This window comes from Nanorana parkeri, unplaced genomic scaffold (assembly GCF_000935625.1).
Source record: "Nanorana parkeri isolate BGI_ZX_2015 unplaced genomic scaffold, ASM93562v1 scaffold630, whole genome shotgun sequence".
Taxonomy (NCBI): Eukaryota; Metazoa; Chordata; class Amphibia; order Anura; family Dicroglossidae; genus Nanorana; species Nanorana parkeri.
In genome coordinates, this window is record NW_017306898.1 from 634,034 (window position 1) to 662,004 (window position 27,971).

General features: G+C 47.6%; 1 protein-coding gene across 4 annotated transcripts in view; it reads left to right on the forward strand.

Annotated features, from left to right (window-relative positions):
* PDE4B (phosphodiesterase 4B) overlaps nucleotides 1-27,971 on the forward strand; it is a 247,534-nt gene that overhangs the window by 151,874 nt on the left and 67,689 nt on the right. For 3 of the 4 annotated variants that reach the window (XM_018563088.1, XM_018563089.1, XM_018563092.1), the window contains one exon: nucleotides 1,993-2,042. In XM_018563088.1, the coding sequence (XP_018418590.1) occupies nucleotides 1,993-2,042 (50 nt within the window). Of the gene's footprint in view, nucleotides 1-1,992; nucleotides 2,043-3,131; nucleotides 3,172-27,971 lie in introns of all 4 variants that reach the window. The other variant, XM_018563091.1, reaches the window with a different exon arrangement.

Below are 27,971 nucleotides of genomic sequence, written 5' to 3' on the forward strand. Positions count from 1 at the left end.
CAGGCGGAACGCCTATAGCCATAGCAGCCCAGGCAGCTGCTATGGGGCCTGGGGGGGTGGGAGGGGGCCCCTTTAGGTTGTTGAGGCAAATTAAGCTTAGAACATGTGAAGATAACAGAGTATTGTATCATTAAGGGTTGAAGTGGTTGCAGTTGGAGACAAATCTAATCCCCTGTAAAGTCTACAGCGTCGAGATGACTTCGGATGCACAAAAGGAAACTTTGGGATCTTGGCATCATTACTTACAGCTCAGAGAGAGAGGTCGTCGGGGGCATCACATTTATGCTATGGGGCCCCGTGATCTGTAGTTACGTTACGTGGGTATCAACTTTCAAACTGGTTTTAGATCAGTTGCCTTTTACCTTTGTAGGTTTTGTTACATTTATAAACCCGACTTGTTCTGTTAAATAGAACAAGCTTTGTGCTGGTAGCCCGCACTGCCACCAGACGGCGCCCTTCCCATTCAGATCTTTTACAGTGCACTTGACACGTCCTTTGCACTGCACCTCCATGTATAACATTTGTATCATGTGTGTTTTCTGGATGTTTGGTTGATATTCTGTCTCTATCATTTAAAATACACCCATGATCAAAATTATAGACCCTTAATTTCATTGTAAGTGGGCAAACTTACCAAATCTGCAGGGGATCAAATCATGGTTTTCCTCACTGTACTGTATATATAGCACACACACACACTGTATATGTATAAAACAAAACATTTTCATATTTAAAGCAGAACTCCAGCCAAAAATAACACAATCAAATAAAACAAAACTGCTTTTGCTCCAACACTCACCTTCGGGGCCTGTTCACACCATATGCAGTGGGTTCCGGCCACGTTCTGGCCGGAACGCACTGCATCGCATTGCGGCCGGCTCAGTATTTTGTGGGGTCGTGGCTGGCCATTGAAGTGAATGGCGCTTCAGCCACGCCTTCCGGCGGCAATGCACTCCGGCCGGAACGCACTGCATATGGTGTGAACAGGCCCTAAATCCAGAGATTCCCCCTGCAGTACTTTTTTCTGTCACTAGATGTCCTCAGTCTGATGGCCAACATCATTTGAGCCACTTCCTCTGAGTCCAGGTCATCCTGGGACCACCTCCAGCCTGTGACTGGATGGTGAAAGGCGAAGCAGCACACCAATGAGCTCATATCTCTTTTGCTCAGCTCTCTCCTCCTATCAACATGTTTCTTGTCAGCACAGGTCTGTAACTGGAAAGTGAAAGGAGAAGCAGCACAGTGATGAGCTCATCTCTCTGTCACTCTGCTCTCTCCTCCTATCATTATGCTTCTTGTTTAAACAGGTCTGTGGCTGGACAGTGAAAGGAGAAACAGCGCAGTGATAAGCTCAACTCTCTGTCACTCTGCTCTCTCCTCCTATCAGCATGCTACTTGTTAGCACATGAACTGATTGGCTCCTTGTGCTGCTCCTTCCTCTCACACTCCAGCCCTGCTGTATAGGAACTGCACAAGGCTGATACCAGGTCACGTTCAGTTACTTACACTGCTTGTATTACTGGCGTATCAATGAATACAGAGCTGAATACAATACAAATTCATCATTTGTGTATTTTATATCTTCCTGGAGTTCAAATCTAACACACAGAAAGGCAGCAAATACAGTTTACATTCACTTCAATTAGCGTACAGACCCAGAACACAGACCGCCACTTCGATGTGCGTCTTTGTTTTTACCAACACCAGGGGACTATAAATGTCAGAGTTCGTACACAAGTGAGATGGTGTCTGGGACCCGCTCCTCCGATAGTGACACAGATCCCGCCGCCGCCACACCTCGCATACAACGCGTAAACAGCGGCTTATCTCTGGCCGGTATGATAACGCGTCCTCCTCCGTCTATCAGCGTGTGACACGCGAGGAGCGCAGGATAAGATGTACAGTTGTGGTCGCTGTTTGTTCTCGTTCGGCAGACGCGGTGTTCGCCTTCCAGGTTCTTTGACGTTAATCTTTGTTTTGGACTCCTTGCAGGCGATCGCCGATGACCAACCATCCGCAGATCAACCGCGTCAATATACAAGGTCAGTAATCGCAGCGATTTCCTTCTCCCTCTGTCTGCGGCTCCGCGTGTTTCTGCTTTTTATGTGATGAAAGTAGAACAATGTATAACAATGTATATCAATGTATAACAATCTATAACAATGTACAGTATATCAATCTGCATCAATGTATATCAATGTATAACAATGTACAGTACAGTAATACCTTGGTTTACGAGCATAATTTGTTTGCTTGTAATTAGGGCTGTGCAAATTAACGATTCATTTCTCGATTAATCGTTAATCTTTTTGATCGATTATAAAATTTTTGATCGATTACAAATTTTTTGAAACTTTCAGCACGAGCGCCAGCCAAGGCATTGGCCTATACACATACAGCACAGCAATGAAGTAATAAAATGAACTAGGATCACACTAATCCAGCACGTTATTATTCTGAGTTGCCCCACTCAAGAGGCGGCCATATTGAGTGGGGCACCTGAGATTAATAACGTGCTGGATTAGTGTGATCCTAGTTCATTGTATTACTTCATTGCTGTGCTGTATGTGTATAGGCCAATGTAGTTGGATCTGTATGTGCGTTATAATTAATCGAAATTAATCGATTAAAAAGAATTTCGATTAATCAAACACAAAAATTTTAATCAGTAACAGCCCTACTTGTAATACAAAGCGCTTGTATATCAAAGCGAATTTCCCGATAGGAAATAATGGAAATTCAGATGATTCGTTCCACAAATATATTCATATAAAAATGATTACAATACTTTACTGTAATATAATACTGTACAAAATATAAAGAAAAATAAGCCAATTACCGGTACCTTCGTGGCTGGTGTGAGGGGGACGAGAGAGAGGAGGATTATTGTGTAGGACGACTTTCACCATCACTAACGGAATCACTGCAATCTCTTGATTTAATGGAATCTTTTTCATTTCGTGAATCCTTAAAGGAGAACTATGAGGTGGGTGCTTTTCACTCACCTCATAGTTCTAGCCGACCTGTGACAATGAGACTGTCACAGGTCGGCTCAGTAGATCGGGAGGTGAGCGAACACATACCGGCATTCGCTCACCTCACGATCCTGTCACGGCTCTCTGTTGTGACAGGGGAGGGGCTGGATTCCCCTCTCCCTGCTCCGATCTGCCAGCACTCACTGGCGGATCGGACGGGGGAGGGGGCGGGTACAGCTGGCTCTGCCTTTAGATAGGCAGAGCCAGCTGTCAGTCACGCAGCTGGGCGGATCCAGACACAATTGTCGGGATCCGCTTCAGCTGCGGCGCCTCAGTAAACTCGCGGTATACTGAGCCTAGGGTGACGGGAGGACGCTAGTTTGTGTCCTCCCGTTACCCTAAGGAGAACTATGGGGGAAAGACTTAACCCCATAGTTCTCCTTTAACAAGGAATCTATCCAATGTGACACTGCATTGTCGTTAAACAGACTCATCGCTCGCACTGCTACAGCCTTATTCGGTGGTGGTTTTCTACAAACATTTTTGTATATCAAGGCAAAATCTTTCAGAAATGTTTGCTTGTCTTGCAAAACACTCTCAAACCAAGTTACTTGTAAACCAAGGTATTACTGTATATCAATCTGTATCAATTTATAATGTATACCCATGTATCTCAAAGTATAACAATTTGTATCAACTAGGGATGCCCTGATACCGTTATTTCGGTATCGAGTACGAGTACCGATGTTTATTTTTTTTACGGTACTCTCCGATACTGAATACCAAGTACAGGAAGTCCCATTCAGGAAGCCAAGCGGCATGTAACGACTTGCCACCTGGCCTCCTGATTAGCCTTCGAAGCCAGTGTTCTATCAAAGTTTGTGACTGCGTTAGAATGTGTGACCGGTCACGTGGTCACACATTTTAACGTAGTCACGTCCATTTTTTTTCTGGGGTTAAAATATGTGACCGGCAAAAGGTGTAGAATTCAACGCTTTCTTAGCTGTTCCCTGGCAGATCGGCATCGCAGATGGTATGTGCGGGAGAACCGATCTGCCAGGGAACAGCTGATCGGTCCTGAAATGTCACTTCTATCCGACTTTGTGCCTGCAATCTCACATTTCACAAAGTCCGATAGAAGTTACATGAGGTGATGAGGGAGCATGGAGCCAGCTTCCCGGCCAATCAGGAAGCCAGGCACTGTGTAATGAAGTGCTGCCCGGCTTCCTGATACCGGAAGTATCGGGCTAGTATTTGGGCGAGTACTCGCCCAAATACTCGGCATTGGCACTGATAACGATACTAGTAATTTGAGAACACCCCTCTATATATATTTGTTATGTGTTCCTATTCACACAGTGACGTCACAAAAGGGGTGTGGGGGGTGCAGCCCGCACCCGGGTAACACCAAAAAGACTCACAGTCATTTTGGTGTCACCCCCCTCTGAAAAGTCGGGCACTCATGGAGTATCAGGAGAGAGGAGGGGACCCGGCGGCATACCTTATCCCACCGGGTCATTGTCCCCTCCTCTCTCTGCCGGCGTCCATCACCAAGATGGCCGCCAGCAGGTATCAGAATACTGCTGCGCGTGCGCGATGACGTCATCGTGCACGTGCGTGGTGACGTCACGCGCATGCGCAGTGACGTCTCGGCGGGGTGACACTTGGTTACCGCTCCGGGTGTCACCCAGCCTCAGGACGCCCCTGTATTCACACAACATAACAAAAATTATTTTGAAAAGATATTGCCTACCTTTCAGATGTCTCTGTGTAGCCGGAGCCTCAGCAGGCTTTTCTCTCAACGGAGAACAACTTTTCTTCAGAACTGAGCAGGTATTGTGCGAGCCATTAAAAAAAAGAATATCGATACACCGATACCAGGGCCGTCTGTATTGCGGGGGAAAAGGGGCAGTTGCCCCCGGGCCTAGTCATTGTTGTGGGGCCCAAAGCAGCTGCCCCTTGAGCCAGCAAAAGATACACACGTGGCATTGTTCTGTGTACTAGGCAATTGGCATCGCATGCTGTTGCTCCGCCCCTGCCGTACGCCGCGTAGCGTGACCATGCAAAGTCTCGTGTGGGGTCTTGTCTCCCTCTAACATCTCCACCTATCTGCTCTGCAGGTGCGGAGCGGGTAGGGGGATGGGACGGGGCTTGGCAGATCGGGGCGGGCAGGGGGCCCACAAAAATGTTTGCCCAGGGTCCAATCAATATTAAAGATGGCCCTGAGCGATACAGGTACTTCCGCTAGTATGGAGCCAACGTTCTGGGCAATTAGGAAGCCGGCGGTTGGTAAAGACACACCGCCCGGCTTCTTGATTGCCCCAGAAGCCGGCTCCAAGCTGTTTGGCCGGCTCGATGCTGATTGGCCAGGCAGCATTTTGCCTTCCCCCTCATTTTCTGTCAGCAGGACAAATAGAGAAGATGAATCTCCCTAGACAGCAATGAAACCTGGCAGAGGTTCTAACTCTTTTCTAGTGCAATCTGTTGGCTTAGGAGTCACTTTAAAGGATTAGTAGACTGCTTAGTAACATTTGCATGTAGCCGGATCTTATCAAAACAAAAATCCCATAAATAAAGTTCTGATCGTAGGGAAGATATTTTTATATACACAGCTGACTTCCTGTCTTGTCATTCTAATGTAGCATGTTGCAAGAGGTCTACAGTGAGCCTTCTTCAAAGGAGAACTATGGGGTCAGGGCTTTTCCCCATAGTTCTCCTTAGGGTAACGGGAGGACACAAACTAGTGTCCTCCTGTCACCCTAGGCTCAATATACCGCGAGCTATAGCTCGCGGTATACTGAGACGCCGCAGCCAGAGCGGAATCCCGACATCGATGTCTGGATCCGCCCAGCTGCGTGAGTGACAGCTGGCTCTGCCTATCTAGAGGCAGAGCCAGCTGTACCCGCCCCCTCCCCCGTCCGTTCCGCCAGTCAGCGCTGGCGGATCGGAGCGGGGAGGGGGGAATCCAGCCCCTCCCCTGTCATGGCAGAGAGCCGTGACAGGATCGGGAGGTGAGCGAAACCGGGCTGTGTTCGCTCACCAGCCAGTCAGCGCTGGCGGATCGGAGCGGGGAGGGGGGAATCCAGCCCCTCCCCTGTCATGGCAGAGAGCCGTGACAGGATCGAGAGGTGAGCGAACCCGGTATGTGTTCGCTCACCTCCCGATCTACTGAGCCGACCTGTGACAGTCTCTGACAGAAAAGCACTCACCTCATAGTTCTCCTTTAAGCTTCAATGGCTGGCCGCACATAGGGTTGCCAGCTGTCCGGGATTCACCCTGACAGCCCGGGTTTTGAATGGTGTGTCCGGGTTTCATGGCAGCTGAAACCTGGACACAAGATGTCAGGCAGACAGGGGCAACCAAAATTAAGATAGTGGCTACTGTCCCCCCACTGAAAATAGTCCCGACTGTAAATGGATGACGCTATTTACATATGAATAAGCCGCGACTCATTCTCCCCCAAAAAATATTCCGTGCGTCGCTAGAGTGTTCGGGTTTTCGATGGAAGAAAAGGTGGCAACCCTAACCGCACAGCAATATAACATCAGTAGACTGAGCACGCTGGGACTTGAAGTCCAGCAGGTCGAGGTTCATCTGTTGCCTGCAGCTTGTAAATGACATGCCTAGGTAAGATGTCACATGTCACGCTCTGCTGACGTACCAGTCACTGTAACCTATACATGACATGCAAACATGTGTCCTGGGGCTGCGACTTATCAGATGTGAAGCAATTTGCTCACGTTTAAGGTTTGTCAGATTGCAGCCTCTAACTGTTGACCATGAGTCTTGGAGCTACTCGCATACTTACCTCGGAAGAATGAAAGGCTGACCCTAGCCAGGATGTTATTTCCCATTGGAGGGGGCAGCCTGGAGCCTCTATCAGGCCTTGTTCACATCAAATGCAGACCAGATCCGGTCAGGTTTCTGCACACGCAGTGCAGTGGGTTGTGCCGCGTTTTAGACGCGTTTTGGATGCGTTTTTGATGCGTTTAGGCTTCTTTTTGCTCCATTATTCTGCAGATGGGGAGGAGCTCTGGATTGCGCCATGTGTATAAGATTTTGTATTGGAGCGGACTGGCTGCCGTATTTGTCTGAGGACCTCCATAGGATTAGTGACTGTATGTGGTTGTCAGAGTCTTGCAATGCCTCATGGGACTTGTAGTTCCACAACAGCTGGAGGGCCGAGGCTGCCTGCCTCTTTCTACTATATACGGTATATAGATCTTCCTAAGGAAAAACGCACAGCGTCATTGGTGGCTAAGGCACATTTGGCAACATGCAAACTGGCCAAAGCATTCATCTGTTCAAGGCTTAGTTTCCCTTTTATACTGAAGTGCAACAAGAACTCCTAAAGGAAAGAGTTCAATTATTTCACTTACAGAGGGCTATTAAATGTGAGGGTCATGTAAGGTCTGAGCCCTTATATGAAAATCAGGCAGTTGTGTCAAGTCTGAGCCTTTGACATCAGAGGATTTTGTGATGTCTGAGCCTGTATATGAAATCGGGTAACTGTCTGAAATTTGAACACTTGATGGGCTGTGTGACATCTAATTCCTTATATGAAATCAGAGGGTTGTGTGAAGTCTGAGCCCTTATATTAAATATGAAGGTTACGTGAGGTCTACTCTATACCCTTATATTTAATATTTTAAGTGTGTCACTGATACATTGTAGCCTTATAAGAATATATCAATAAGAGGGCTGTGCAAAGTCTGAGCTCTTATATGAAATCAGAGGGCTGTGTGAGTTTTGAGTCCTTACATTAAATCAGAAGGTTGCGTGAAATCTGAGCCCTTATATTAAATAAGAGGGTCATGTGAGGTCTGAAGCCCTTATGTGAAATCAGTGAGTTGTGTGAGGTCTGAGCCCTTATATTAAGGCCTTGTTCACACTAAGCGCGGAGCAGGTGCAGAGCAGTTGCAGACCGGATCAAAACTGCGTCCAATGTATTCCAAGGGTATTTTTTGCTCCAGTTCACATCGCAGCGTGCAGATCCAGAGCAGGTGAAAAAACTGCAGCAAGCCCTATTTTACCTGCTCTGGAACGCATGCAAATGCATCAAAAACACATGCAAATGACGAACGCACTGAAAGCCCATGTTAAACTAAAATATATATATATATTTTTTTTTAACCAAAAACGGCCCGGAACGCATCAAAAATGCGGCAAAAAACGCGGCACAACCCACTGCACTGCGTGTGCAGAAACCTGAGCGGATCTGCTCTGCATTTGGTGTGAACAAGGCCTTAATCAGAGGGCTGTGTGAAATCTGAGCCCTTATATTAAATACGAGGGCCATGTGAGGTCCGAAACCTTATATTAAATCAGTGGGATGTGTCAAGTCTGAACCCTTATATGAAATCTGGGGGTTGTGCGAGGTCTGAGCCCATATATTAAAACAGAGGATTGTGTGTAGTCTAAGGCCCCGTTCACATTGAGCGATTTATCACACGGTAATTCCCGCGATATCGCTCTCCAATGCTTCTCAATGGGGCAAAGGGTCCTGCTGTCACGGGTCGTGCGTCGCTACAGCAGGACCCTTTTTGGGGCGGATTTAGCCGCGATTCAAGCTTGCTCAATGCAAGCATTTGTGCAATATCGCGCGACAAATCGCGCAAAATGCAAATCGCGCCACAAACGCGCGATTTGCGAATCACGCAGTGTGAATGGGGCCTTAAGGTGCCCATACACTGCACTATTCTTGTATGAGAATCGCGGGAAATCCCGCGATCGTACGAGAATCGTGCAGTGTATGGAAGGCGTGCAACCGTTTCTACTGTACGGTCGCACGTCTTCCGTCGAACCAGCATGCTAGAAAACCCGCCGGGAATCGTACGATTCTCGGCGAGTGAGTGGCCTGCTGGTTCGACAACTGCCGAACGGGCCGGTGCGCGCACGCGCACACTGCCCGTTTGCAGTCATCGTAAGCCCGCCCCTCATTACAGTCATCGTAAGCCCGCCCCTCAGGGGGGCGGGCTTGCGATGATCGCAAGTATGATCTGCCTGTCCAAGATGGGCAGGTCGTACATTTTTTTAAGTACTTTACAACCCTCGCAAGACTAAGGTCTTGCGAGGGTTGTAAAGTGTATGGCCACCTTTAGACCTTATATGAAATCAGGGGGTTGTTTGAGGTCTGAGACCTTACATCAAATCATCCAATTCTGAGACAGACTGATTTTTAGGGGAAGTACTGTGACTATGCTTCCAGTCCATATCGGAAAGGCTGATTCCAGGTAAGGGCTCAGATTCTACACATCCCTCCCATTGAAGTCTCTATAAAGTTCCTATTCTATCCCATTGTTCCTTTGTTCCGTCTTCCTTCTCATTTCATTGTAACAATTCGACTGTAAACATCATTTCTCATTTTCCAGTCGGCGTTCTTGTCTCCGGGGCTGGTCAGGAGCAGTACATCCTATCACTCACATGATTGTCTATAATGGGCGGCTTATCCTACGCAAGTGTTCCCAGTAATGTCACTTTCAGCTTCCTGATAATGGGGCTCAGGCAGTGACAAGCCGGGTGTCTGACGATTAGATTAATGGATGAATACGGCCAGCTTGTCTTGTGTCCATCACAGCACAGCTATGAAGACTGACATCATCTGCTGATCAGCTCCACAGCGCCCCCCTCTGTCCCTGCAGCAGATGGCGCGTCTATTCATAACACCGCACTCCGATTGTTCCTGGACCCCCTGCCAAACCCCCTGCGGCAGTAACCAGCGTTTCCTCGTTTTACTTCCAACTATGTTCACCCGGTGTACTGGAATAACCGATTAATTACCCACTTCTCCTTTTTCCTTGTTCTTCCACACAATGAGCCTTTAATTGTGAGCCAAAGATAATTAATTATTAATAGAACGCAGTGCTCTAGAAACCAATGTGGACACTGCGATGTGTGAAGGGACACAACGGGCTTTCAGAAAAGAGGGCAACAATGGGAAAAAAAAGGCGCTCTGCCCAACTTCAGTGTTACAGAGCCAGATTTCCCTTAAAGCCCAAATGTATTTTTTGAACTTCAAGGAGAACTATGAGGGGAGTGAAAATCGCTCATCCTCATAATTCGAGCCGACGTGTGACAATGAAACTGTCACACGTCGGCTCTATAGATCGGGAAGCGAGCGAACGCATACCGGCGCTCGCTCACTTCTCGATCATCTCCCTGCTGAGACCAGTGACTGTCAGTCACGGCTCCCTGCAGGGATTCCCCCCCTCCCCGCTCCGATCCTCCAGCGCTGACTGGCGGAACGGACGGGGGAGGGGGCGGGCACCGCTGGCTCTGCCTCTAGAAGGGCAGAGCCGGCTGTCACTCACACAGCTGGGTGGATCCAGACAGTATTGTCGGGATCCATCCCGGCTGCGGCAGTCTCCGTATACTGCGAGCTGTAGCCCGCGATATGCTGAGCTTTGGGTCATGGGAGGACGCTAGTATATGTCCTCCCGTGACCCTTAAGAGAACTATGGGGAAAAACACTCACCCCATACCTCTCTTTTAAGGGCTCATGCACATGGGCACTGTACACCTGTAAACGTTTGTGCTAATGTTTATATGCGCCCAGCATCGATGGACTCTATTGGCCACCGCCGCCACTTCTCAGGGCTGAAATATAAGTATTAACAATATGCCCTGATGAAGAGACCCTGCGTGGTCTCGAAACGTTGGCTCTTGTGATTGTGTGACGTCTTTGTCCAATAAATGGACATGTTGGATTATTCTACTGAGTGCTGGTGATTCCTCTTCCTACATTGTGTCTGCACGGTGCCATCCGTGTTCATCACTCCAAGCACCATTGTCTACATAGGCCTTGATTGCTGCAAGGTGTGCGGAGGATTTCCCCTTCTATCCAATTATTAACAACACGTCGCCAGCGCCTCTGATTACACATTAATGATCCTTAGATCTTCCCATGAATGAGTCATTCATGTGACTGAAGCGCATGCGCTGCCAGCAAGATTCTGCATACGCCCATGTGCATGAGCCCTACAAAATTCTAAACAATTAGCTCAAGCTCTGGCGTTGCTCCCCACAGTAATTCATGTTGACCACAAGATGTCCTCAGTCTCCTGGGTTGAATGACACCCAGCATCATTCATTCCAGAAGACTGAGGGCATACTGTAGGGCAGGGGTAGCCAAACTCCGGCCCTCCGGCTGTGGTGAAACAACAAATCCCGTGAGGCATTGCAAGATTCTCACAGACATGACTCCTGGAGAGAGATGCATCATAGGATTTGTAGTTTCACAACAGCTGGAGGGCCGGAGTTTGGCTACCCCTGCTGTAGGGCCTAGTACACAGGTGGGCAACTCCGGCCCTCCAGCTGTGCATAAACTACAAACTCCACAATGCCTCTGCCCCCCTCTTTCCTGTCACATGACCAAAATCATTAAAGCGGACATGCCTTTCATCTGGCCATGTGCTGCTTTCAGTTGATTTAACTAATTGATAGCCTCCACTGTCCAACAGGAACTCCCTCCCAATAGTATGAATAGTGCATTCTGGTTTTCATTTTTGCACGAATGATCATGTGACAGCGAGGGGGCGGAGCCTGCGTGAAAGGCCTTCCCCATTCACACGTCTCAAGGCATGTGAGCTCACAACAGCGCTGGCCACAATCAACCTTTAACACAATCAGTGATATTGGATTGTTCGGGCAGCACAAAGCTCTGAGTGTTGGTCAGAGGATATGTGACATCACCAGATCACAAGCTCGGCGTGCTTATCCTCCTGGTGGCAGTCCCGGAGCAGGCCAGTGACGTCCGTAGGAGAGAGCACGCTGACACCGATAAGTCGCTTGGCATTGAAAAGCTTTTTATTTCTATCCAAAAATAATAATACTTAAAACAAAAACAACACTTCAATTTCCAGTACTGAAAACAAAATTATTGTGACCTGAATATAATTTTTATATATATATATTATACAGAATAATTATAAAAAATAGAATAAAAGTACTGTAGATAGACATATGTCTGATAAGGTGCGCATGATGTGTGTTGGGCCACATTGTAATTCACTATATTCATTTTTATTATTATTATGATTATTATTATTATTATTATTATACAGGATTTATAAACCGCCAACAGTTTGCGCAGCGCATACAGGATTTATAAACCGCCAGCAGTTTGCGCAGCGCTTTACAATATAAGAAAGACATTGCAATTACAATAGAATTCAAGGCAAGATGGTTTGGAGGGCCCGAACCATGAGCGCTTACAATCTAAAAGCATTACGTCACACTCTATTTAATGCTTTATAGCGCATCAGAACACACGGCACAAAATTGCAACACGTCCTTCTTATTTTGTTTGTTGGCGCACACCATTGCCTTGTCTATGGGCTGGACCTGCATTGGGCAACACTGGCCAACGCAGTCCAAGGGAGATTTTACCTAACCAGCCAATCAGCTTAATTTCCTAAGCACGGTTACTGCCAATTGACAGCAGCCAAGTGACCCCTCTCCAAATTCCATTACTATGTATTGACCATGCCCCCCCCCCCCCCCCTCCTGTCTTGCTAGGCCTGTAGAAAATGCCCTTTTTGACCCATTGCATACTCATACAGCCTGACGTATGAGACCCACAGACGTCAGGACAGGGACTCCTGCACGCTCGGTCCTGCCCCTTATAACACACTCCATGTATTATATAGAAGCTTCAGTTCACCAACATGACTGACTGCTCTGCCCTTTGCTAGTACAACCTTCACCGGTGTATACACACAAACACGAACGCCTGACATCACACCGGTGTCCCGACGATGGCTTTCTGAAAGGTCACACCAATGAACTGTGACAAACACACACTCAGGTGACATTTCCCTACAAGTCCTCCCTTTTGTCCCAAAGCTCATAATAAAACGACACGTTTCGGAAGGGTCGCCGCTCGGTGACACTTTCACGTTGTCTTGTATTTCTGCAGCAAAAAATCCAAAAACGAAAGAAAAAAATCCTCTGTATGAACAATTGAAAAATACTGAGATGTATCTTTTTGTAACCAGAGACTCGGTGGAGGAACAAAAGGCATTCGGGAGCTCCCAAATGCAATTCTGGAATTCGGATCTGGAATGCCATTCGGGTCTGGGAGCCATATACATATATTACTAAACCTGAATCTCCTAGACCCGAATGGCATGCGGGATCCAAATTTCCGAAGTGCAATCGGGAGCTCCCCAATGCCATTGGGGTCTGGGAGCCATATACATACATTATTAAAGCTGAGGCTCCCAGACCCGAATGGCATTCGGGAGCTTCCAAATGCAATTCTGGAATTCGGATCCGGAATGCCATTCGGGTCTGGGAGTTATATACATATATTACTAAAGCTGAGGCTCCCAGACCCCAATGGCGTTTGGGAGCTTCCAAATGCAATTCTGGAATTCGGATCTCGAATGCCATTCGGGTCTGGGAGCCTCAGCTTTAGTACTATATGTATATACTGTATATGGCTCCCATGTTGCCGTAACGAAAATTCGTGTTCAGACCCATTCGGTTACATTAAACAAAAAAACACATCTGATTGGCCAGAAAAGTCACATTACCGATTCAGTTTAGTTTTTGAACGAAATTCGGACAGGATCCTAAATACAGAAATTCGGGTTCGGACGCATTCAGATGCATTGGGATTCGGAAATTCGGATGTGTCCTAATTTTGGAAAATTTGTACGAATTTTGATTCGGAACAAATGGCACATGTCTAATGGACAGGAACGGAGATGGGAATTATAGGAGGATCTCGCTGTTACATTATGTAACACATGTAACAAGCCGGCTGATCCCGCCAGCCTCCTCCTATACATGGCCATTACGGACTACAAAACGCACCTTCTAAAGTATGTCGATAACGGGCACTTTAATTGCGGCTTGCTGGAACTGATTGGAGGCAGCAAGGCAATGATTCCCCTTGGCAACGGGTAATCTATACTCGTATCATAAGATGACACCCTCAGGGTGAAGGGAAGAGGTTTATTCCACGAATCCCAGATGAGGAAATAGCGAGCGTTGGCCGGCATACGTGTTTATGTTGAATCACCTTCCAGAGTTCGGAGAAACTCTGTGTGTTGGGAAAGCGAGTCCCTACCTGGAACTCATCAGAGCCGCTCTATTGATTACATGTAATGAAAAGAAAGCCCTGTGTCGTCCCGGGTCACCCAGTCATACCTGGGCCTGTAATTAGCGGGTTGGTAACGAGTGGCGGCCATTAAAGAGCCTTTTCAATTAACAAGGAAAGATTGAGCTCCTGAGCCGGTTTGAGCTGGAAATCCGGTTCGCAGCTTTATTTTGGCGTTTCCTTTGCCCCACGTGCCCTTTATACTACAATATTTATACACAGAGCGCGGTTGGATCAGGCTGGGAGGTTACGTGACTGCTGAACATCAATTCTAATATTTGTTTTATTGATACAATAAACATTGTGCAAGCAGAGCTGGAAAGGAAACGTTAAAGCTGAACTCCGGGCTTCCCTCCAGTTGTACCGGCTCCTCTCCTGGACTGAAATGGCTTCCTGTGATTTAACTGCACACTGCGAGCTTCTCATAATGTGCATTAGAAGCTGCAACAAGTCAGCAAATCATTTCCTGGCTGGAGAGCATCCAACAGCGCTTTCCTCCCCAGCCTGACTGTCTCTGGCCTGCCCCTCTCATTCATTGGATTTCAGTTCGGTCAATCATGGAGGCTGAGCATCATATGTGGGCGTTATCACAGATTCCTGTTTTCCTATGTACAGCACCCTGCAGGCCCATCCCAACTACCATAATCTGTCCATGGCCCGCCCTTTTCATTCATTGGATTTCAGTTCTTTCAATCACATGTGTGCGTTACCTAGGGTGGTCTGCATGCAAATACAGCCTGCCTAGGAACGCCCACTTCACTGACTGACACCCACCCACCCATTGAGGCATTTTGATATTTGCATAAATCCTCCCAAAAGCCAGCCCACTGCTTGCATCAGAGCCGAGGACTCTCGAGAGGAGTACTGAGGCCGGTGTTTTGTCGAAATCTCCAACCTGAGGAGATGGCCGACTGGTAATGTCACGTCCGATGATTCGAAAGTAGCCGATTTAGATCAGATGGCGCTAGTGGGCGTGCACCAGCGGTGCCAGCGTTACAATCCTCATCAGGCTATCGTACTCTGACCCCTATCAGGGTGCCAATCACCCGAAAGCACGGCCACTCGATGGCAAAACATGTAATCTCCTGTTGTGCCATTGGATAGGGGAGCAGGTGCACCAACACTATTTGGAGGACTTCATATCGCCGTTCGGTGACTGCACAGGTGCACTGACAGGGGTTGGGATACTTGATGGGTATTGTTAAATTGCGCGGGCGCAGTGACGGGAGTTCAACAACTCGATGAGGATTCCGACAGCGGCACGGCTTGCGCACACACACCAGCGCCCTCTGGTCTAAATTTCCTACTGGCAAGCTTGCCAGTAACACACTTCCTGTTCCAGGATGACAAAACTAGGCTGCTCTTCTGATTCCACTACAAATACCCCCCCTGCGCCCCACCACATCTCCATAATATAGGGGGAGGTGTTCTGTGGTTCACAAAAGGAACCTGGGAAGGTTGCTAACATTTTAGCATTTTTTTTTAACTCAGAATATCAATTAGATAAACATTTGCCCAAATATCATGCGGCATAAACATTTGCATCCTTCATCATTTTATTCTCATCATTTTATTCCACGGGTCCTCTGCTATCAGAAAATATTTGTTTATTTCAGGAAAAAAATATAAACTTATATTGTAAAGCGATGCGCATACTATTGGCGCTATATAAATCCTGTATAATAATAATACATTTAACGTGCGAATAATAACAAAAATTGGGTCATGCAATTGCATATAATGAACACCAGGTGGCGCTGCAACAAGCCAGTATTTCATGTTATATTGTAACTTGTTTCAGGTTATCTAAATCCAAAACCTTTTTCCAGTTTCGGATAGGGGGGTGAGGGGATAGGACCTGTGTCAGGGTTTTATTGCTCACAGTGGATGTAGGGATGGAAGCACAACACCATTTACAATAGTCCAGATAGTCCAATAGTACAGATACTTTATTCCATTAGGGTCAAGGGACATTCAAGTAGAGTTAGCTAGGGGTACTAAGGCAGGGGGCTGTGAAGTTTTCAGGAAGCTATGTACAGAACCCTGCCAGCCCCTTCCTCCAGCCATGACCTGCCTTCATTGCTAGTAGAAGCACCGAGACCCAGTGATGATGTCACTGCGCTTACAGTAAGGTATGGAACCAAAACAGGGAAGGTGAAATATAAGAAGATTAAACTTTTAGCTTTAAGTTCCCTGATCTATTCTATTGGCAATGGTCACGATATTTTTTTTTTTCCTGCCTGTGTCTCATTGGAAAGATTTCCCTTCACTTCCTGTCTCAGAGACACAGCAGGAAGTCAGAGAAGACCTCTCCAAAAGTAAGGAAATATCCCCTATTATAATCCCAATATGTCCCCATTGGAAAATCCCCCTCTCACCTCCTCAATCTCTTTTTTCAACAATGTATCCAATCTTTTTTTTTTTTTTTTAATATATATACATTGCCAGCAAAGTATTTCTTTACAGTCCTCATGTTTCCAAACAGCTCCAACTCTCTCAGCTCGGCTTCCCTGAACTTCCTGTCCAGTGCAAGCTCACAAGTGACAGAGCAGTCTCCAGCAGCCGTCCATCTACTAGCATGGAGAGGGGAGGAGAGAGTCAGGAGGAGAAGGGAGGAAGGGGAGAGGTTGGCCTTGCTGTACCTGGGTGTATGTGGAGCCACACACAGCTTACTAGCACTCAAAAGGGTGGCTCCATAGAAACCTGCAAGGGAAAGGAGCCACCCTAAAACAGGATATCAGGCCTAGTGCTCAGGGGACCAGCTGATTCTGCAGGAAACTAACATTAAAAAAAAAAATTAAAGGAGAACTATGAGGTGAGTGAAAATCAGACTCATAGTTCGAACCGACGTGTGACAATGAAACTGTCACACGTCGGCTCAATAGATCGGGAAGTGAGCGAACACTCACGGCTCCCTGCAGGGGTTCCCCCCCCTCCCCTGTCTGATCCTCCAGCGCTGACTGGCGGAGTGGACAGTGGAGGGGGCGGGTACAGCTGGCTCTGCCTCCAGATAGGCAGAGCCAGCTGGCACTCACGGAGCTGGGTGGATCCAGACAGTAATGTCGGGATCCGGCTCGGCTGCAGGGGTTCAGTATACCGCGAGCTGCAACTCGCTATATACTGAGCCTAGGGTGACGGGAGGAGGCTAGTTTGTGTCCTCCCGTGACCCTGAGGGGAACTATGAGGAAAAACACTGACCCCGTAGTTCTCTTTTAATAGGACTTTAAACATTTGAATGTAACCTCCGCTGTGTATAATGTGCAGAACAAGGACGAGGATGACATAATGTCTCTCTTCTCCTCTGCCAATCCCGCTTTTGTATTCATATTTCTGCACAATGCTCAGACGAGAAGAAGAATTTATTATATTTGTTTTCTTCCTCCAAAAAAACTCTGCCTCCAGATAGGCAGAGCCAGCTGTCACTCACGCAGCTGGGTGGATCCAGACAGTAATGTCGGGATCCGGCTCGGCTGCAGGGGTTCAGTATACCGCGAGCTGCAACTCGCTATATACTGAGCCTAGGGTGACGGGAGGAGGCTAGTTTGTGTCCTCCCGTGACCCTGAGGGGAACTATGAGGAAAAACACTGACCCCGTAGTTCTCTTTTAATAGGACTTTAAACATTTGAATGTAACCTCCGCTGTGTATAATGTGCAGAACAAGGACGAGGATGACATAATGTCTCTCTTCTCCTCTGCCAATCCCGCTTTTGTATTCATATTTCTGCACAATGCTCAGACGAGAAGAAGAATTTATTATATTTGTTTTCTTCCTCCAAAAAACAAAAACGATATTTGTCATGTGTTGTTTTCCCCCGGGGCCACACTCGCCCAGAGTCTTATGACGCCACAGTCTTCATACTTCCTGCTCACCTCCACCTGCGGACATGTATCGGCAGAGGAGGTGATTTCCCCCAAATCTTTTTCTTCATTGTTATTCCCGACACTCGAGGTGCGGCAATGTTTGTGTATGAAGACAGATGACGCGACTTCTTCTTCCTTCTTCATTGCTGTAATTCCGAGCTGGCCGCTGCCATTCAATGCAAATATCCAGCAGTGAAAGTGAGCACACAGACTGGTGAACATCTGGGGCCCATTCACACTTCTCCACTCACAGTTAGCATGCTTTGAGGTGCGTTCATTTTAGGGAGAGACAACGAGGAGAAAGAGAGGAGAGACAACGAGGAGAAAGAGAGGAGAGACAGCCAGAAGAGTGTGAGGAGAGACAGCCAGGAGAGAGAGTGTGAGGAGAGACAGCCAGGAGAGAGAGTGAGCGGAAAGACAGCCGGGAGATACGAAGAGAGACAGCCAGGAGAGAGAGTGAGGAGAGACAGCCAGGAGAGAGAGAGTGAGGAGAGACAGCCAGGGGAGAAAGAGAGAAGGGACAGCGAGCTAGGAGAGAGAGCAAGGAGAGACAACAAGGAGAAAGAGCGGAGAGACAACGAGGAGAAAGAGAGGAGAGACAGCCAGGAGAGAGTGAGCGGAAAGACAGCCAGGAGAGAGTGAGGAGAGACAGGCAGGAGAGAGAAGGAGGAGAGACAGCCAGGAGAGAGAGCGAGGAGAGACAGCCAGGAGAGAGAGCGAGGAGAGACAGCCAGGAGAGAGAGCGAGGAGAGACAGCCAGGAGAGAGAGCGAGGAGAGACAGCCAGGAGAGAGAGCGAGGAGAGACAGCCAGGAGAGAGAGCGAGGAGAGACAGCCAGGAGAGAGAGCGAGGAGAGACAGCCAGGAGAGAGAGCGAGGAGAGACAGCCAGGAGAGAGAGCGAGGAGAGACAGCCAGGAGAGAGAGCGAGGAGAGACAGCCAGGAGAGAGAGCGAGGAGAGACAGCCAGGAGAGAGAGCGAGGAGAGACAGCCAGGAGGATGAGCGAGGAGAGGCAGCCAGAAGAGACAGAGTGAGGAGAGACAGCCAGAACACAGAGAGAGGAGAGACAGCCAGGAGAGACGAGAAGGAGAGACAGCCAGGAGAGTGGTGAAGAGAGACAGCCAGGAGAGGGAGTGAGGAGAGACAGCCAGGAGGATGAGCGAGGAGAGGCAGCCAGAAGAGACAGAGTGAGGAGAGACAGCCAGAAAACAGACAGAGGAGAGACAGCCAGGAGAGAGAGTGAGGAGAGACAGCCAGGAGAGAGAGTGAGGAGAGACAGCCAGGAGAGAGAGTGAGGAGAGAGAGCCATCCTGAATTTCAGCTTTTTACGTGCATATGAGAAACAGAGATCTATTCTCTGATTTGAAAATAAAAACAACAAAAAACATTAAGAAGTATAAATGTTGCAGACATGATAGAGCGCTCGGCCTTTTTCTGCCGGGACTCTTCTATGTTTCTATTACACACTTTAGCATGTTGGGAATCTGTCACCTGGTCCGTGTTTCATGTCTGCAGAGTAAGAGTCGGGCTGAAGACTTCGCCCGGTGACAGTTTGATGACACGATGGTGGCGATATTACGATCTGTGAAACGAGCTGAGTTATTGTTGAGGAAGACGGGTTCATAAAAGAGAGAAGACAGGAAGTGCTGGAACTGACTCCATGCTGATCTCCTACAACTTCCAGGAATGAAATGTGGGACTCGAATGAGTTTTAAAAACTTTTCCTGCTCACGGAAATCTCTCTGGACAACAACTCACATTTTAGGAGCTTTCCCTAAACCAGTTTCACACTTTTGATCCCCTTATGGAGGGACGGGACGGATTTCCTGCTTCGAATGATTCCGGTCAAAAGGCTTTAGTTTTTATTTTAATTTTTTTTTGTTTCTCTTTCTGGCCTCTGTGGAAATCAGAAAGTTTTGTAAGAAACTATAAGTCCCATCAGCCGAGGGAGTTGGCGTTCTTAATGGAGTACAAGTGTGGTGACGTCTCGGCCATCCATTCTTTCTCCCATCCAGTAGCGTCATAAGGGGGGTTCGGCCCCCAAACGAGTGACACCATTGCAGGGGTGACACCAAAATGACTGACAGTCATTTTGGTGTCACCCTCTATGAAAAGTCAGGCACTCGGTCATGGACTGAGAGCCCGACAGTGTCAGGAGAGAGGAGAGGACCCGGCGGCATACCTCATCCCGCCAGGTGAATGTCCCCTCCTCTCTCTGCCGGCGGCCATCACCAAGATGGCCGCCGGCAGGCGTCAATCAGCTGGCCGTGCATTCGCCATGACTCCATCGCGCACGAACGAGGTGACGTCATGGGTGCACACGATGACGACATGGCGGGGTGTCATCCGGTCTGGAGAACCTGATGTTAGGCCCCATTCACACTATAACATTCAGTGAATGCGTGCCAATTGCGAAAAGAAACGCGCTTTGACATGGGGAAAACCCACGCGGTTTGTCGTGAATCCACAGAATGCATCTAAAACGCCAAATGCGCTTCTGGTGCCATTACCAGTTAATAGCACCCCAAATGCCGCCGGCAAAATGCGCATACTCACATGTGTTCAAAGGTGCAGGAAAAAATACTGAACGCATGTTGCAGAATTTGCTACATGCACTACTACATGTCCAGGAACACACTGAAATCAATGGGCATACACTGCAAACGCAGCAAACAAATGCCCAGAAACACGTGTCACCGCGATGTGCGTTCCTGCTATTCTATAGCGGGAATTAGAGAAGCACCGATACAGTTTTTTCGGTATTGAAATTTAAAACGTTAAAGGGACATTTTTTTTAATTAAGTGGAAACAGCTTTTTTTGGTTTATGTTTTACTGCAGTTCCATTTTAAAACCCAAAAATTCCAAGTATCCATAAGTGGACATCATGTAAACGTACTGATACTGCTTTTCACTAGAATTCCCTTTAAACGACGCTGAACAGGCCGAAGGCTCTACGTGCGCAACCCACAGGCAGCATAATGGCCCCAAAACCACAAACGATGCGTTCTGGGAATATTGTGTCCCAGAAAACTCCTTTCTGTCATTATCAAGCGCCCGCTGCCACTTCCTCGTTTAAGTCGTTTGAAGTTTTGCCCTTTTAAGGTTTCCTGAATAGACGATGACGGGATTTCAGAATGATGGCGGTGTCGGGCTGTGTGGGATTCGGTGTCCTCTACGGGGGGCCACAATGCATTTTAATTTTCATGTAGTTACACTTGTCTTGACCTCGAGGTTTCACCGATCAGCTGCAGCAATATCATAAATATATCATATACCGTGTGTCCCCGAAAATAAGACACTGTCTTATATTTCTTTTGGCTCAAAAAAACACACTAGGTCTTATTTTCGGGGTCGGTCTTATTTTTTTTTTTAATGTACAACAATCCACACTTAGTCATGTACAACAGTCTACATGTATTCATGTACAAAAATACGGTGATTAGCGCAATCCAAGAGCTATTTGCTAACCAATCGCTGGCCAGAATGAGCGAAGAGCACTTTCACTATGGATTCCTCACAGGCGGAGTGCATTTGGTATCACTCCGCCTGTGACAGGAGCCGGCGCTATAGAGGAGGCATCGGCTTATGTGGCTATGCTCACTCCGCTGCTGCCTCGCTTCCTCTAGCGCTACCACCTCGTTCCCCCTTATGCCACCACCGGCCCTGGGAATGGTCACAACTAGGTCTTATTTTCGGGGTAGGTCTTATATTTTAGCAATTCCCGAAAATAGTACTAGGTCTTATTTTCAGGGTAGGTCTTATTTAGGGGGAAACAGGGTATTATAAAAGTGATCATCACCGGTCATTATTGACATTAAAAAACGATCACCTGACACACATCATGTGCAAGTTCAGAAAAAAACAAAAAACTTTTTAATGGGGGAATGGCAGACGTGCAGGCTGCATACAAGTGATCTCATCGACATCGCCGAGATCACTTGTACAAAACAAGCGGCATCTTCCCCGCTCTACATTTAGCCCTGCTTGCCCAAAGCTGGGCTAAATCTATAAAAACTGCCCATCCAGCGCCTGGTACTGCATGTCCCGGGCGTCAGGAGATAGGAATTCCACACCCTTGCTGCCCCTCTACTCCCTGCTGCCCCGAGGCCGGGCCTTGGTTGGCCTTGTGGGAAATCGGGTCCTGGGAACCACGGCAGGAATCCAGGGGACCAGGCATCCTACACACCGAGAAGTGCCACCTACAGAAGATTCGTCTCTAAAGACCAAAGATCGGCGGCATTACAGGTCAGTATTCTCTCTTTTCCACAGAGCTCTTTTTTCCAACTTTATCATTCTACTTTTTGTTGAGAAAAAATGTGAGTGATCCGTGTACATTGGAAAGATTTTAACAAACTTTGTTGCAATTTCCTTCCTGTTTCTCTTCTTTTTGTTGCAGCGTGTCCTTTCCAAATGTATTCCTGAATGGGAGGGTCTGGGATTATTTTAACCAACTGGTGGACTTTCTGTGTTGTAATGAGGAAAGTTGCAGTGTCGGCATCCCTTTAGTAGTATTTAATTCTTAGGGAGTGTCTCACCTACAATGAAATTCCTATTGCAGGAGTGGCCAAAAATTTTATTTGTTTCTTAATACAGACTTCTGGGAAAACCAGTCAGCCATTCACAGAAGCAGGAAGTTACATTTCTGGGGGCGTTCTGTACACCAACTGTGTACGGAACGCCTCGAGGTCGCCATATTACATTGAATTTTTTGACAGATTCAGAACATTACAGCGGCTACAGTTTTAAATGACATTATATTACAATATGGCGTGTGTGACAACTATACAGTATATGCGATATTCATTTTTTTTTCATTGTGTATTTTTAAAGTGGAGTTACCTTTCAAATCTAGCGATGGGGTCCCTTTTTTAGGCCCCATTCACACCAGGACGGTTTTGTTGCGCGAGATTTTTCCGCCTTGAAACGCATGCGAATAAAATCCCATACATTCCTATGGGGGCCTTTCACGCAAAAACACACAGAATCGCACGTACAAATACGGCTGATGCTTGAAATACTCCCTGAGCTTCATTTGTCGCGCTGATCAGCTCATTTTGCTCTATAGACTTGAATGGAAACGCGCTGATTTGCGTGATTCCGCGTGTTTTTATGCGCGTTTCAGCAGCTCAGCCTGCTTCTCATTGGACAACTGAAAACGAGCTTCAAAAACACGCTGATATATGAACAGAAAATGCCTGTAATATAAACGCGCATAAATACCATGAAGAATCGCGCAAAAACATGCTAAAAAAACACGCGAAAACAGCGCTAAAAAACTGTCGCCCTGGTGTGAATGGGGCCTATGAGATACCAATACCGGAAGTCTCCTTAAGGAAGCCAAGCGGCGTGTAATGACTCGCCACCTGGCTTCCTAAATAGTCAGGAAGCCATCTGCATGCTTCTCGTCACTAGGTGACAAGGGAGCATGAAGCCAGTTTCTTGACCAACCAGGAAGCCGGGCAGCAAGTCATCAGGCTTGCCCGGCTTCCTGATGGGCCGGGAAGCCGGCTCCATGCATTCCCGGCCCATCAGGAAGCCGGGCAGCGTGTAATGACTAGTGCCCAGCTTCCTGATTGGCCGGGAAACCGGCTGCATGCTCCCTCCTCACCTCATGACAAGGGAGCATGGAGTCGGCCTCCCAATCAGAGCATTTGGCCGAGTACGAGTACTCACCCAAATACTCGGCATGGGCACCAATACCGATACTAGTATCGGTGCATCCCTACTTATTATACTTTTTACTTTTTTTATTATACTTTTTACTTCTTTTTACTTCCTGTTCAGCACCTGCTATTGTTTTCGAGAGTTGTTTACATCCGTCAGGTTTTTTTTTTTCACTCTTATTATTGTTGTTGCACAATGTTTTTGGTGTTGCGTTTCACAACGGTGCTCAGTGACAGAAGTGTCACGGCAAAGACACAAAAAAGAGTCAGTGAACACATTCCCCCGAAAAACAGATTCTGCAGCTTGCGTGAACGAGGACTTTGCTACGGTTGTAGAGAAGGATGTTGAGTAGATTGGTTGGAAAACACGGCGCGGTCTGTGGAAAAGAAAAGACGCCGCCACTTGTTTAACCGTTTTCATGGCAAAATAAATAATCGCAGGCAGCCAACAGAGAAAATTCTTTAAACACCGTGACGATCTTCGTGACGTTCTGGAAGTGGAAATTCAGTTAAATGCCGCGTGACGTCAAGGTGGACGTTTGTCTATTTTTTTGTTATTCCGCGCGGCTCTCTGTTCAGACGGGAACTGAAATCAATCGGCAAACTGCTAATGTGATTCAGGGAATGTCAGAGGCAGAGAGGCCGCTCCTTCATGTCAGCTTCATATATTTTAGAGCCCATTCACACCAGGGCGGTTGCGGATCTGCGCGGTCACCGCGCTGATCTTGCAAGGGAGGTTTTGGGAGTTTTTAATTGCGTTTCATCGCTGAAACGCAATTAAAAATACCCAAAACCGTGCTGATCAGCGTGCTTCCATTGAAACCTGTATGGAAACCGCACTGATTAGCGCGGCAAAAATAATACACGGAGCAGTTTGGGCGGGGGGCAGTTCTGATCGCACGCGCGCGGCTGAATCCTCACGGCCGAACCGCCCCTATGTGGACGGGGTCTAACTGTAGTCAGAATCAGCAGGCTTTTCGCAGTGCTTCTTGAAGGGGCAGCAATTTCATGACACTCTGCTGCTGCTCTGAGAAATTATAGAGGGCGGAGCATGGAACCAGGTAACACGCTGGCCTGGAGTTAAAGGGTCAGTCCACCCATGAGTGACATTTTAGTTACAAGTGGGACCTGGTGGGAGGGTCATAATGCCAGTCATAAAGCTAGTGAACAGACTACAGCCGTGTCTTACCCTTACCCTTCAAAGGAATGGGCTGCCCTTCCGCAGCACTGCACAACACAAACTGCAGCACCTCTCTGTGATATTGCACCACAAAGGTGGGAACAGATCCTTAGATCTCAACGAAGCACAAGTGCAGTGACATCACCCCACTTGTAGTCAATAAATAACTTCTTCCACCTCCATTCAGGCCTGGGGCTGAAGGAGCAGTCTGCCGGAACACGGGCATTGCACCCACCCCAAACTGATCATTACTGCCATGTTTTACAAGCTCCCATGCAAAAAAATTATGAATTTAATAAATAATAATGAATTTAATGAAAACCATTCCATGCACATTTTTTCTTCTTGCACAATGGGCGCATTTATTTTTTTCAAAAAGTGGAATACACCTTTAAGAGACTTTAGTTTCACTTTAAATGTCAAATATGTGTGTGATCGGAGTGTTTATTTATGTGTCACCCATTCTCATCACTGTGAGGCATTGTGCCCGGGTGACTCTCCGTCATCGGCAGTGCCAGTAAGCCTGCTTTCGGTTGCTGCGCCCTGAGATGAGAGAGAGTGAGAGAGAGGATAGAGGGAAGGAATGAGAGAAGAGGAGCGCGGGAGAGAGAAAAGAAGGAGGGGGAGAGAGAGAAGAGGAGAGGGGGAAGAGAAGAGGGGGCAGATAAGAGGAGAGAGGAGAGAAGAAAGGTATAGAGGGAGGAGAGAAGAAAGGTAGAGAGGGAGGAGAGGAGAAAGGTAGAGAGGGAGGAGAGGAGAAAGGTAGAGAGGGAGGAGAGTAGAAAGGGAGGAGAGGAGAAAGGGAGAGAGGGAGGAGAGAAGAAAGGTATAGAGGGAGGAGAGAAGAAAGGTAGAGAGGGAGGAGAGGAGAAAGGTAGAGAGGGAGGAGAGGAGAAAGGTAGAGAGGGAGGAGAGGAGAAAGGTAGGGCGGGGATTGGGGGCCTCCAGCTCTTCAGCGTTGAGGTGATCTCAGTCAGGTTACAGAAATATCCCCCAGAATGCCGAGCGCCCCGGGATTCATCACTCTGCATTGACGTCAGGCTGTCAGGAAGCTCAGCTCAGATGACTTTGTTTTATTGTCACCGCTGATATGAGTTATATCCTGTTGTGAAAAGTGTGAAATGTCTTGTAGACGAGTGTCGCTCAGTGAGACCGGCCCGGCCGCCCTGGCTGCGGAGCTCAGTCATAAGGAAGCCATAGAAATGTTAGTTACTCTTTCCTGCAAGTTCAGACACAGCCGCAGCGAGAAGTATTTGTTTCTGGCAGGGATTCAAAATAATACTCATTTTATGGCATTAAAGGTAACCTGAAATTCCTGTGTGAGAAGGGTCTGATGGAAGCAGACATTTCCAGACCTCTAAGCCACATGCTAGGTCCAGGGTAGAGTGTATCCTCCTCAATTAACTAGAATGGGGTACATGAGCTAAGTTGGGCTGCTTGCATCAGAGGCTTATCACACAGGTGAGTCCTATTAAAAGGCATCCTCACCTTTTCAGGGTCAACACTGAATATTAGAGCAAAGAGACCCTGTCACTAGACCATTCATTACAACATCACATCCCATAAGATTATATGTGTATTTAACCTGTATGTGTATTTAATTCAACTGCTGCTGGGTGCTCCCCCGACAGCTACATAACAGGTTACGTTGCAACGTGAAGGGAGGGGCAGGGGAGCTGGGCCAGCACAAGTATTATTTGTTATAAAAGAGAGCTTCATGCGAACCCAGTTTGCCTGAGTTAGCCAAGCCTGTGCAGAACTGTGCCTGACAACCAGAGCCAGTCACCCTGCACAAGGAGGGAGAGCAGCAGTGACCGGTCCTTATTACAGGAGGGGGCGGGGACAAGACCGGTCACCCTGCACAAGGACAGAGAGCAGCAGTGACCGGTCTTTATTACAGGAAGCTCCGAGTCTCACAGATCTGGAACAAAGACACAAAGCTCACCGAGATTCAATGAAGAACACACATGACTCTTGTATTTAGACAATATTGGCTTATCCCGGAGTGCAGCTTTAACTTGGTGGCCGCTGGTATCTGGAGTCGTCTGCTCCTCATTATCTCCGTACACATCGCATGACAAATAAAAATGTAATTGCGGCTTGTCTGCGTTTCTACCTCCAAATGTGAACCAGAGGAGACCAGACACCGTCCAGCCTAATGTGAACCAGACAGCGCGCTCTGTTTCTGATTCTCACAGCAGATTCCACCATTAGGTCGGGTCGCTGCATTCTATTCTACATTGATCTGAGAAATAAGGTTCTAGATGATCTATAATTCTATACGCGCCACATATTTGATAAGGTCCGGCATCCGTGGTTAAAGAACAGCTCCGAGCCTGCAAAAAATGAACCCTTGCAGTGGGGGTACCCCTGCACTCCAAGGGTTAAGTGCTCCTTTATGTATAGGGGGCCGCTATAACAGGACTTTTACCTGATCCCCACTCCAAGACCAGCACCCGCAGTCATTCCCCCCCCCCCCCCCCGCGCCTGGACTGCTAATGTCATCACGTCTAATGCAGGACCCATAGACCTGTATTATATGTAATGGACATCCAGGGGGGCGTAGGTAGGGGAGAGAGAGAAGATAACCAGCTGCCAGGGGATCAGGTAAGTAAAAGTCCTCTTCACCTTCCCCCAAATAGGCAATTCATCTTTACTGGGGGGAGTGTTGCCCCACCATAAGGATATTTTCTATCTTTCTTTCTCTCTTTCTTTTTTTCATTTTCTCTCTTTCTTACTTACTTCCTTCCTCTCTCTCTCTCTCCCTTCCTTTCTTTCTTCCTTCCTACCTTCCTCTATCTCTCTCTCTCTCCCTTTCTCTCTCTCTCTTCCTTCCTCTCTCTCTCTCTCTTCCTTCCTTTCTTCCTTCCTTCCTACCTTCCTCTATCTCTCTCTCCCTCCCTTTCTCTCTCTCTCTCTCTCTCTCTCTCCCTACCTCTCTCTCTCTTCCTTTCTTTCTTCCTTCCTCTATCTCTCTCTCCCTCCCTTTCTCTCTCTCTCTCTCTCTCTCTCTCTCTTCCTTCCTCTATCTCTCTTCCTTCCTCTCTCTCTCTCCCTCCCTTCCTTTCTCTCTCTCTCTCTTCCTTCCTCTCTCTCTCTCTCTCTCTCTCCCTCCCTTCCTTTCTCTCTCTCTCTCTCTCTCTCTCTCTCTCTCTCTCTCTCTCTCTCTCTCTCTCTCTCCATTAT